The following is a 13,091-nucleotide window of genomic DNA, read 5'->3' on the forward strand; positions in this document are numbered from 1 at the left end:
TGCACGTAGGTCTTTCAGCACAAACAGATTTCTTGTTCTTTCAAAGCCACCAAACTGGAGCTTTACACTAGTTCATCTCATAGTTTCAGTTCACCACGTTTCACCATACTAAAGCATGCAAGTACCTCCCTGCAAACATATGTGTGTCAATTAATGACCCTGTAGTTGTACAGTGCTTTGGGGTCTTCAATTTAAACATGCCTCAAATGCAAATTCTTTTTGCTATCCCTGTCATGCAACACGCTTTACACTGCAACAGTCCAAAGTGGTACAGCCTGACAGTGATCTGGGGTGCCCTGTTGAGTGCAGCATATTTGCAGCTCAGTGCCACTGCAGTATTCTTCTGCATCACATGCACACTTGAAATGTATCTGGTTGTGGTGCTACTGTGCTGTGACAACAGGCAGTTCACTTTATGGCAGTGGAATTATTCTACTTCTGTTGTTTTCATCCTTTTCTATTTAGATTGAAGGAGAGGTACTGTCTCTTTTAAGTTGTGATCATTCAGACACTAGCTTTAATGGGGTTCTACACTGCAGCTACCAAATAGTTTTTCAATAGTAATAATAATTTATAAAAAAAAAAAAAAAAAAAAAAAACTATGGCATGACAGTATTTGTCATTGCTAGAATATTTCCATGGAAAGTACATTTTTAATAAATATAGAACTAAAACTACATTATCTTCCAAACCATGTTACTCTTAATGGGAAAGAGAAACCTACATTTATTTTTTTTTTAATTCTGTTTTGTAGGTTTTCTTCAAATAGACAAAAAAGAATTATTTATTGCTTTCATATTTCTAAATAGCAGGAAAGAATTTCCAGCCTACTGGTGTAACAACACTTACCATTTCATGATGCATTAAGGAAGGACATAGACTGAGCTGAAAAATGCAGACCTGCTTGAGGAACTCAGCTTTGAAGTTTAGGTTGTTTGGATACCTGACTTTGATCTGAGGGACATACTAATACCTGGGTTATATATCGAGTTCTTTTTAATTAGAATTGGGTACAGTGTCACCAGAAGTCAATGATTCTGTTGCCCTGTGGAAAGCAATAACTTTAGCTCAGAGAGACACCTGCTAAGTAGTGTATGGGCAAGTAAAACCTAAATCAAGCTTCCACTCCAAATAAATTACAACTCTGGAGACCTGTGAAGGGAAGTACCTGCAGCAACTCTCTCTGCTTAGACATTGCATGAAGAATCCCCTCTACCGAGGGAGCAGCATTATCAAAGGGTCTGTCACTCCAGCCCTGAATGAATGCCTCCTTTCTCCACTCTGTCTCTGTCACTCTTGTCTCAAGTGTGTCTAAACCAGCTCTCAGGACCGTACAGTTGAAATCGCTCCTAGTGACTGCTGTTCTACTCATCTTTCAGATGAGACATGAAATTGAAGCCCTGAGTACAGAAAAACAGCATATCTCACAAGAGGGGAGGGATGTTAGTCCTGGTCTTCTGGCCATCTTCCAGCATCTCTACCTAGCTAAAATTCCCTCTGCTCTACAGTTTTAATTGGACAGTAGTTTCTTTCTCACTTGTCTAAAATCCCAGGTTTGGGTTCAAGCCCCCTTGCTGGCTTATTCAGCAGCACTTTTTTTAAAGAAGAGATACATGAAATCAATCCTCCCCGTCCCTCCATTCTAGTTTTGCTTTCAAATTTAGGAGACATCATACCAAATACCCTGATCTGATAGAACCCAAAACAAAGAAGCAAAAAATTCCCCCTTTGGTTTTCAAGGCCTTTTAGGGATCCTTTTGTGAAAATAGGGAAGAGTGCTAAAGCAAAGAATGCGTCAAGGGGAGAGTGCTAAGGCAAAATGTCCAGCATGAGCAACCCCATTCACATGGCGACACTTAAGAAGGTAGTCTGATTGCCCAAATGGGAAGTATCCAGCAGTATCTATTCATTTAAGCATCTTAGCTGGTATGCATGGATGACATTTTAGAAGCTACTTAGTGGGATCTGCACATTCAGTTCTCTTGTACTCAAGAGCTTTAGTCACTAGAGCTTTAATGTACAAACCATTTTAAAATATTTTTGGTCCAACATTTTAGTGGCTCCACTTGAGCTAACCATGAGATAAAAGTCCACCTGTATGAGACAGACATCCCTGCAGTAAAGTACTTAAGTATATGCTTACATCCAATGAGACATTAGTTAAGCTTAAAGTGAAACATGATCTTAATGGCTGTAGTGAATTGGGCCCAAATTCATCAGTTTTGCAAGAAAAATATTTCTAACCATTTCTAAAGGTAGGTAACATACTGAGTCAGAGAAGACTTAGAGGGCTGCCAAAGAAAGAAAAATCAAGAATATATTCTGCAAGGAAACATCTTCACAAAACTTTGCCTATGAATATCGTTCTAGGGAGAGGCAGATTTCCCTGATGTTGTGCAGTATTATTTAGTCTGTTCAAAATATTAAACTTAATTTGTGCATACCCTCCATTTGGAAGGGCATAACTAATGGGAACCAGTCCCAACATCCAGGCAAAAGATTTGTTTTCCTTTGCCTTTAAATGAAATATCAATGGATGGATATTTTATTTTTAGTTGAATATGAAATTTCACAAGCGACCTGTCAAGCTCCTGTTTTCAAGAATGACTTTATTTCACACGTCAAGACAGGCTGGGAAATTAGTTTTTCCCACAGAGGACTCTGATTAGGGATTACAAAGTGAGTGTGGTGCAGGGTGATTTTTCCTCCATCTTTTTCCTCGCCCCGCCAGCCTAGAGAACATCTGACTCTGCTGACTAAGGGGAGCAATTCATTACCACGCACGGGAGGGGGACAGGAAGCAAGATAGTCATATTAAGTAGACTTGCTGGCCCAAGAGAGAATGGGGAAAGCATAATAATACTTAGCCCTTATATTATTCTTTTCATCAGTAGATATCAAAGCACTTGAAAAAGGAGGTTGATTTGATGGGAGAGGAGATAAATGCCAATTCCAAGTAGCCTATTGCAGAGGCACCAGCAGGAAGGCTCACTTTCATAATAGTCTCTTTTGACTGTGGATCTGCAAGGCAGAGAAATAAACAGGTCTTTTCCTTGGTAAAATGCAGAATTAACACAGATCTCAAAGTATATTTCAAACACTATTGATTTACCTACTGTAGCTCTCTTGGGGGTTGGGGAAATGTAATGTCCAGTCCAACAACCAGAGAGAGCAAGGGTGAGGCTTATGTATTACTAATAAATGACCAAGCAGACAGGACCTATTGCCTTTGTCAGCAGACAACGGTTGATTTACACCATGGTTTAACTGCTCACAGAAGCAATAAATAGCCCAGATGAAGTGCTCTGTAGTTTTTACCCCATTGAAAATTGGCCCATTCTGTGGTATTTCTAATGTTATCTAGTGGATTATGGGGAGTCACTGGAGTAGAAAGTAATCTTGTGGCTGCTTTAGATGAATGCTGTTTGGCTCCTTTGCTAAAAATCCTGCACTGGGTGGCCTGGTAGAGTTCACTGCCTGATTCAGAGTTCAGGCTGTGTGTAAGAGCTGCACATGAGGAACCACATATAGAAAGCATTGATCCCAAAGTCAATGTTCATATTCAAGAGCAGAGCAGCATCTCTGTTGGCTACTTATCTTTAACTGCTTGCATGTACATCTCATTGCAGCGTGCTCTGGAAAAAAAAAAAAAAAAAAAAAAAAAAAAAAAAAGCTGCCTTTTCTATTCCTTCTTTGTAGTCTGTGTTCTAACTTGATTCTTTTTGCCAATGGCCTTTCTGCCCTGTGTATATGATAGTGGTGTTCAAAGAGGCCCGAAGTCCTGCTGTGACAGGCAACCCAGAAAAACATCTCATAAGAGGCAGTCTTGGATTCCATTGGGTCAAACGGCTGCTGTGCAGTCACTGTGACTCACATCAGGAGGGAAGAACACTCCAGGGGCAAGAACTTCATATGGAGCTTACCCACATTTTCATGATGTCATTTACAATAAAGGCTTGGTTTTCAAAAATGTGAGGGATCAGCAATTTCCTGAGGCAGGTCTCCAGCCCTAAGACTTCCAGGGCAAACAGAGATAGAAAGAAAAGGCAAAGGAAGAAGACACCAACTTATTTACACTTCTCCGTCCTGCTATCTAGAACAGGTCACATCTTTAAAACCCATTTACAGAGATGAATACTCATTCAGATTATTCAGTCTGAAAATCCTCCATACTGTATTGTGCCCACCATGCTGCAGCCTCTGCTCTGCAAACCACAACAACAGCTCTGAACAGCCCAATCTGCTGTGGACCACTGCCTCCTTCCAATACAGCTACAAATAGCTTTAAATGATTAGATTCAGGTTACCAAACAGTCTCTTGGATCAGGGTTAATTAAATGAGTGTTGAAATCTAATTAAGGACTGGTCCAGGTGATAATTAGCAGGAAATGTATGCATTAAAATATTCATTTGTCGATGAGCTGCAATTAAGAGTGTGATTTGGGGAAGGATCAATAACTACATCGTGTGATTTAAAAAAAAAAAAAAAAAATGAAAAGTTGCCCAGTCTTGAGCAGAAATGCAGGGGAATCTTGGCTGATTTTTTTTTCTCCACTCCCCCTTCACTCCTGTGTTCTGTTTTGCTCTCTTAATAACTTCTGAAGACTGCTCTCCACCCTTGAATAGAGCATTCATCTCTCCCTGCCTTTGTTTTCCTGAAGCACTTCTTTCAACCCCTTGTTCTTCACCACATTGTTCAAGTGGGTTATAGATTTATTAGAGAAAGAGTAACAGGTCAAAAAGAAAGATTCTTTGCCAATGAAAATCACTTTCTCCCAGAGCAGGCTGCTAATCCAGGGGAACATTGCTCATTGTGTGGCCTTAGATTGTTTTCTGTTTTAGCGAGTTAATTCCTCAACTCCTTATTCATAACTGAGGATCTGGAGAGGCTATTGAATATGCAAAGCCTGGACTTATATATATGTATGTCCGTGGTTGTTGTTTACTACACTATTCCCAATTTGTCACGGAGCAACTCTTCTTTCCCTGAGACTGTTTTTTTCTGGTCGTGAGTACATAGGTGTGTAGGTAAGCAAATTAACTACACTCCCCTTGTGCAATCCCATGTAATCCCACCTCTGAAGGAAAACAGAGGGCCCCACAACAGCCTAGCTCCTCTGGCACGGAATTGGTGCTCCCCTATTGCCGTCTCCCCGCTGACTGTATTTCCATCAGTGAATACCAGTGTGTCAAAAGGGAAGCGTACCATGGGAACGCGATGATTTCAGCTGCTTTTTGTCAGTCTCCTGACAGCTCACCTGCCCTTCTCCCCAGGCGCGGTGGCAGCCCAGCTCCTGAGGCAACTGTCTGCCTGCTGTCGGGGCTGCATCCCCATCCCCCTGGGGATACCGCACTGTAGGGAATCAAGCAACCCATGCAGTGAGGAAGGCCTTGGAGCCAGCCAAAACAATCTCAATGCATGCCTTCCTAAGCAGGTCTATTTCTTCCCATCTCCTCCTCCTATCAGAAATCTAAGAATTGTTGTCACTGACCTTTCATCTCATTTTGGGAAGGAGAGAGAGTCCTTTCATTCCCCAGACCTCTACATTTTTCAGACTCCTGCAGCCAGCTCTCATGATCATCGGTAGTTCTGCAGCAGTGTTGACTGCAAACAGAACCCAAACATTGTATAACTTGCCCAGAAAAATGTAGCATTACATTTGGTGTCTTTTGTGGTAGCCTCTCTTTTCCCTACTGTTCAGGGATGGAGAACTCAGGTCCTATTTTTGCTCCCCTGATTTAACAGTGCTGACTAGATGCTGCTTGGTGAGGGGACTTTTGCCCTACCCAGCATACTGAATCCTGCCTCCAAGGCTAGGCAGGGCTTTCTCACTGGACATAGGGGTTACAAGACACCACAGTGTGGAAGAGTGATCCATCTTAGTGGTCTGGCATGCACAGAGCTAACACGTTCTATCAAAGTCCGCCAATTCACAAATCCCACAACATAACTCCAGCAAAAACTTCTACATTTTGCTGCACTGAGTCCAGATCCTCACCCTCTGCTGAGAGCAAACAGGCCAGAAGGTTTTCTACAGTTTGAAAGAGTAAGGCAAAAATTTTTGCAGAGAGAATATTTATGACAGCCTAGAAGTTTAAATTTTGGAGGAAACTAGGAACTGGGCTGCCGGCCTCAGTTGTTCACCCCCCAGAGAGTCCTTTCCTTCCTGATGCCCTTAGCCTCTTGCAAAGGTCCAATACAAAAGGCCAGAAAGTTGTGTGGGAAAAATCAGCACCAGCGGGATCCCACACTGCCTAGTCCGTGTATGCTGTATGGATTGCATGAGCTGATGTGTACCTGGCTAATTCCCTTGCGTGTCTCCTTTTTTTCCTGTCCTGCAGGGAGCCTCTTCAAGCCTGGTGGTGAAGTTTGCAGATACGGACAAGGAGCGTACAATGAGGCGCATGCAGCAAATGGCGGGACAAATGGGAATGTTCAACCCCATGGCCATCCAGTTTGGAGCCTATGGAGCCTATGCACAGGCAGTAAGTATAAACATTGGCTCTTTGCATGTTCACAGGGACAGGGATAGCACATAGAGAACACAAAAACACACGTGAGCAGAGAAACAAGTACAACAGCAAAATAGGAGCCAGTAATTTCTTCATTAGTTGAATGATGGGAGCGAACTGAGCTGTGTCATCATAAAATGGAAAAGCAGATATATACACACACACAGTTCTGATTCCCCAAAGCAATATTGTTTAAGCACACTGGGAAAACGCGTCAGCTATTCAAAGCAGTGTTGTGATGTTTAACTTTTGGTATCCGTCTTACACACCTAACCTGGACACTGGGCCTCTGGGACAACTCACGACTGGACAGGGATCTGGGCTTCTGACATAGCCCCAGTATGGATGCTTCCACCATAATGCTTCTACCATACATACCTTTCCTTAGGCTAAAAATAGGGAGGAAAAAAGGGAAATGAGAAGAGGGAGGGCATCTGTGCCCTCATGTAGCAGGGGAATAAACAAGAGGGATACCCATGGGCAGCTGGGGACAAACATCTGCAGAGGTTTTCAAGCAAAAATGTGGCTGCAGCATTATGCTACAGGCATCAGTCAGGCAACTGAAGAGGTGATAAAGATAGCACTGTCCTGATGCTCTGGACATCTCTTCTTAACTGCACTCTTCTTAGCTATATTCATTTTTAATCTAGACTAATTCCTATAATTGCCATGATAAAAGAGTCAGCCCAGAGTTATACTGATACAAAAGAAGATGAGGTCTGCATCCTTACACCATAAAAGTTCCCTCCATCTATTTCTCACTAGACAATATAGAACATTCTGAGGATAGGTGCTTGAGTGAGGATTTATCTCTGAAGAAGGAGTGGAAGCAATTCCTGGGGCTGCTCCCACTCCCCTTGAAACCAATGAATATTTTTCCTATCAACTTCTGTGAAAACAGAATTGGACCTGCTTTTTTTTTTTTTTTTTTCCTGGTAAATATGCTAATAAGGGGGAAAGAATAAGTTTTAGATCTTGACCCATTGGATATGACAAGCTGGTGACACCAATTACCCTGGGGACTTCAGAGCTGTCTAAATGATGGGATCACATTTCCGTGTGGCGCCTGTACACCCAGAGCCTGCTCAGATGCTGTCTCTCAATCAGCATCCCTATCTGTGTCTCTCCCTATCTGCTTCATCTCGCAGGCTCACACAAAAGGAAAGGAAGGGAGCGCCAAGGCTGTGTGACGTTCCCTCGGTCCCGATTAATCCACCCCGGACTGCCGGCTCTTAGATATCAGGGTGATTGGCACCTCGTAAATGCCAGCGGGAGATGGAGAGATCGATAGCGTGAGAGGGAATGGGGGGGCAGTTTTATTCAGCCCGAACTGAAGTTTAAGCACTAAGGCAAGTCAAGAGGAGGGAAGGTGAAACGGTGAAAATGCAAGAGCAGGACAGCAGTGACAGCTGTTGCCAATGCCACCAGCAACTTGTGTGACCTTGGGTGAGTCATTTGACCCCCTGGTCTCGTTTTCCCATCTACAAATGAAGATGATGGCCAGATTTATTTATGTTCCAGTCTCCCTCAGGGACATGGCTCTCTCTCATGCCATCTCTCCACGGGTTTTCACACATGGACCTGGTGGTAATGCAGGTTTAAGAACTGCCTCAGTGCTTAATAGTGAGGTCAGCACTAGCATGAGACACTGATTTGTACTCATAGCATGTCTTCCTGGCTATCCCACTGCAGTCCAGCCCTGACTGACATTGCCAGATGAGTTCCCAAGCAGTCCTACAAGAGCTGGTTATCCAGCAGCTTCTAGTGGCTCGCCCCATGGGGCCGGTTGTGGTTTCCCTAGGCAGTGGGTGCCTGCTGAATCCCCCAGAGAGGCACCCTCACCCCATCCACTTCACCAGGACCGAATTAGCTCCTACCCAGAGGTTTCCATGCATCAAGGTGGCCAGTTCAGCAGAAACCCACATGGTGCTCTTGTTTGAGAGATGAGTGGGCAGCCCTGGATTTACAAATCAAGCAGCGCCACTGGGGAGAGGTGGCAAGGGTCTCAGTCCATCAGTATTTGACTGACAGTCGTTAGCATGCTTACCAAGAGTGCTCTGGGCCCAAGCTCCTCTTTAAGTTGCTTCCATAGCAGCTCAGCAAATGGCCGTGTCATGGTTCACTCCCTGCTGCTGCTCTCTGCCAAGCCACTCGACCTCAGCTTAAGCAACCTTAACCTTGATAGCAGCGACGGCCCCGTGTCGGCCGAGCAACTAGTCCTCAGGTTCAGCAGCCATATGGCCTCAGCTCCAGAGGCAACGAAATCAGCAAGCAAAGGGGATTCTCCTCTGCATGAGGTTTTTGCCTCCCCCCTTATGTGCCACCTGCAAGAAAACAGGACAAAGCTTGGCACAAACTCTGTGTGCTGTTTCAGGGTTGCAGAAAGTCATATCAGACCCACCTCACCTCTTCTGTATGCAGCTCAAGGCAAGTCAGCTTTCATGGTTCCCTAAAGCTCCCAGAGTCCCTTTACTAATTTGTTTCAGTTTGTTTGGGTTGTTTCTTTTTCTTTTTTTTTTTTTTTTTCTTTCCCCAGCAATATCTTCCCAGATTCATTTAGCTGCTTCTTTTTTATTATTTTTTTTTTATGAGGCAATTAATTATTTTAGTTTATGCATGTATGGGCACCAGCCCTTTTTGTTGTCAGGTTCCTGTGGATCCACATCAGTTGGGCATCAATTTCTGCAGTCTCAGATAAAGCCAGCTTGAGGTACAGGTCTGAACTCAGCCTGTAGAGGAGGCTGATGCTAAGCAGCACCACCTTTGATCTGCTACCAGCTGAGAACGAACCTGCAGGCACATACTGCAGCACAATGTACCCTCTTAGATCCTGGTAAGCAGGATGGGGTGGCCAAGCCTGAAAACATGAGCAGTAAAAGTCAAACCAGACTATGAATGGTGGTAGTACAGTCCTGAACCAAATAAGCTGCAGTGGAAGAAATTCCTCCAGCTCTTCTTTCTATGTAGGAAGTGGCAAGTGCTTAGCGACTGTCTCAGGTCACTACTGCCCCACAATGAAGGACAGGAAACATGCAGAGACCAAAAAGGGTTGGGAAGATGGGAAAATGCAGAAGAGCTGAGCAAGAACAAAGGAAGGAGCCTTGGAAAGTGACAGATACTGTATAAATTATTTAATTTTTAAATTATTTAAAATAAGATCAAAGTCATAAATCAAGTTTGCATAAAAAATAGGGTGGGAGTGTTAGCCACAGTCTCCTGGCCAAATTCCAGTCATGGCACTGATTGTATTCTGCAGCAGCGGACAGGCATAGATTTACTGAGTGAAAACGGACAGATGGGGACAGAGGCAGCACAGACAATGGTAACATTTGCTCTCTGGCCTAGAGCAAGTCCTTTCCCCTCAGTAAATCCCAGCTCCCCTCACTCCAAAAAAGTGCAAATGGCTTTGGCTCCTGAACTGCAGACGGTAACTGCAACGCGTCTGGGTACATCCAGCACTGCATAGATCTGTCATAATCAGAAGTGGTCACCTTGGGATTTTGGGGTGGTAGTGACTATGGTGCTGACCATGAAACCTAGCTGCCCACCTCTGCCTCCCTGATCCATCTCCTGGGGAGCTGAAAGGCTATTTCTGCTAAAGGATTTGAGGTACTGATGAATAGAAGAATCACTTTTTCCAGCGTTTATGCAATTCATACTGTAAATTTATTTTCGAAAGATATATATTTTCTAATCTAGCCCTACAAAATTAGGGAAAATTTGCTTTATATAGATAGACTGTCTTCACCATATAATTATTTTATTTAAATGAGCAATATGGGACAGTATACTTGGTAAATACTAACAGTTATGCATGCCAGTTTTTCTGATCTGTTCCAGAAGAGGAAGCTGTTTTGAAGTCATGGTATTTTGTAGTAGGGCAAATACCATATTTCTGACTGTCATTTCCCTGGTATTTCAGAAAAATTGAGTAGCAGGGAGTGAACCATGACTTAGCCATTTGCACATTTGGGCTCCATATGTATATTTCTTTTTTTATTCACAGTTTTCAGGAATTTAGAAACCCAAACTATCTTGTAACAGTTTTCAGAAAGTCACTAAGACACATGAATCCATACATAACACATTTGTTAATTTTTTGTTCTTAAAACAATTTAAATAATCAGAAAATAAATTTGTTTTTAAGAATAATTTTAAAAAAGGAAGGACCCTTCTGAATATTTTTCAGAATTTCTTAAGTTTGTTTGAAGGCTTGGAAGATGTTTTTATTTCCCAAGGGCCAGTTAGGTAAAACAGTCATGAATTTGTCAATTCCGTGATTTACCAAATACGAGGCTTCTTACTGCTTGATTGATCACTTTACTTACCTCTTTCTACCACAGGGATACCATGAGGATTAATTAGCTAAGTGTTTGTATAGATCGTTAGGGGTGAGAAGCGTAGGATGCTGTTATTACTTTTATTATTATTACTGAATGAAGAATATGAATAGTCAAACAAAACATCAGGTGATTCAGATATGAGGATAGAGAATAACTCTGCAAAAAATGAGAAGGTCATCAGATCATTCAGAGTAAGCCTTCTCCAAGGGCAGTGATCACACTATTTCAAAAAGGGTGCATCAGAAATAATCCTTCTCTCTCCTCTTCCTCTTCCTCAATTTCACATGTTTTTCTTCTGGAGACTGGGAAATGTTGACTGTAGCATCCTTGTCCTGTTTCTAGCAGAAGTTTATGGCCTTGAGTAAGTCGCTTCATCTCTCCATGCATCTGTTCCTCCTCCCATAGGAAAAGGATAATATTTCCTTTCCTGGAGTGCAGTTGCACAGCCCTGCTGTCTGACAGCCACCCAGTGCCAGAGGTGGCTGTCTCATTCCCAACAACACCTCTGGCCATGGGTCCCCACCCTGATCCTCTAGGCTGGCAGTGACCAAGCAGGCACCCACTTCTGGGAGGAGGACTGGCAGCAAGCACCAAGCAAGCTCTTGTTTTGGCACAGCTGTGCTGCAAAACACTACCCTTTGCTGTGCTTCATCTAAATCTCCCGTGGTAGGACATGATGGATAACCCTGTGGAGGTACCTGTGCATCCACTGATGACGTAGCTGTCTGAAGTTCAGCCACCTCAACATGAGGTAGCAGAATATGTGTGAGGTGAATCCTCCCTTTTTTCACTGTTGACCAGCGATCATGTACTACCTCTTCCCATGCTTTAGATGGCCTCACCAGTGCCTGTCCAGATGCCCCATTGGTTCTGAAGCCCTGGGAAGGGGACTTCAGGCTCATAACTCTATAAATGCTGTCCACATGCATGGACCGGTTTGATAACATCTCCTGGTCTCCTCAGAAGATAAATATTTGAGCAATAATAATGACCAGGCTGGAGGAAAGTGGGAACAAATCCATAAAATATGATGGGAAAAAGCTCTAAATGCTGAGGCAAAGATCATGCCAAGGAAGTGAGAGAAGCAGAAGGAAATACGTCCTTCCAAACGAGGAAGGGAAAAGCTCCCCTCTGTCCCCTTGGAACAGCCTGAGATAATAAGGCTGCTGCCTTTCTGATTAGTGCTCTGTGGCCCCAGCCCAGGCAGGGAAAATCTGCATTTCAAATGGCATATTTTAAAGTACACAATACCCAGGGGCCCTGCTGCTATTGATTTGCCTCTGGTGGGGTCACTGCCTCACTTTCTACAGCTTTATTAACTGGGATCATACACTGGGCCTCTTTCAAAGTGAAAGGAGAGTGGATGGGACATTTGTCTTCGGGGGGAGCTGGGGAAGGAGCAGGGTGACTTTTATTTTAGCTCACTTGGGAATGCCCTGGTGGTTTTATAAGAAAGACCAGTGACCCTTAAGGACTTGCCCTCTTTTTGTAAATCTCCCTGGAGCCACGTGGGGGGAAGGAGGTAGGCCTGTGCCGTCAGCTTCTTTCAAGGTGACCAAGCTCTTGTCCTCCCACCCCTGCAATGCCGCTGCACTCAGCAGTGCTGTGACCATCAGCCATGCTCTGACCATGATTTGCTACGCTGGGAAACTCTCCCTCCTCTTCCCCCTTAGCCCTTACTCTTGAGCACCTCTGACCTAATAGGAAGGGCTACATCTTCAAGGCATGAATGGGAAACATGACAGCAAAAGGGTGCTGACATGTTGCAAAGGGGTGTGATGTCTGGGTGAGGATGAGACATGGTTGGAGTCCCCTGTCTAGCCAATGAAGCAAAGTCGATTAGCTGGGCTGTGTTCAACTATGGGATGCTATACTGCTTCCAGCTCTGGAGGAGATCCAAGTTTACCCCATGGGGTGGCTCTGAAGACTGTAGTGAGCTGTATGTCATCTGGGTCACGCGGTACAGACCCCCAGTTCCACATTTTACTGTGCCAGGGGGGCTTCCAGCTCTCTAGGGCAGCCCAGGTGTCCCCAGAGCACTGAGCATTACAGAAATGGGGTGACCACTCCCTACAGGATGTCTGCTAGAGCAGAAGCAACTGAACCAAATCACAGTTTAGGTCCTTTACTACTTTATTTTTACTGCATTGGCTTTTTAACCCTAAGCTGTATTTAACCTCTTTGATCCCAAGCTCCTAACTCAGACTCTGTGGGAGTATGGCCAGTTTTTTTTCT

At 43.9% G+C, this 13,091-nt stretch overlaps 1 protein-coding gene across 11 annotated transcripts in view; it reads left to right on the forward strand.

Moving 5' to 3' along the window:
- Positions 1 to 13,091, forward strand: part of CELF4 (CUGBP Elav-like family member 4) — a 700,427-nt gene that overhangs the window by 612,859 nt on the left and 74,477 nt on the right. For all 11 annotated transcript variants that reach the window (XM_032205931.1, XM_032205932.1, XM_032205939.1 and 8 more), the window contains exon 6: positions 6,343 to 6,486. In XM_032205931.1, the coding sequence (XP_032061822.1) occupies positions 6,343 to 6,486 (144 nt within the window). The remainder of the gene's footprint in view (positions 1 to 6,342; positions 6,487 to 13,091) is intronic.

This window comes from Aythya fuligula, chromosome Z, assembly GCF_009819795.1.
Source record: "Aythya fuligula isolate bAytFul2 chromosome Z, bAytFul2.pri, whole genome shotgun sequence".
NCBI classification, from domain to species: Eukaryota; Metazoa; Chordata; class Aves; order Anseriformes; family Anatidae; genus Aythya; species Aythya fuligula.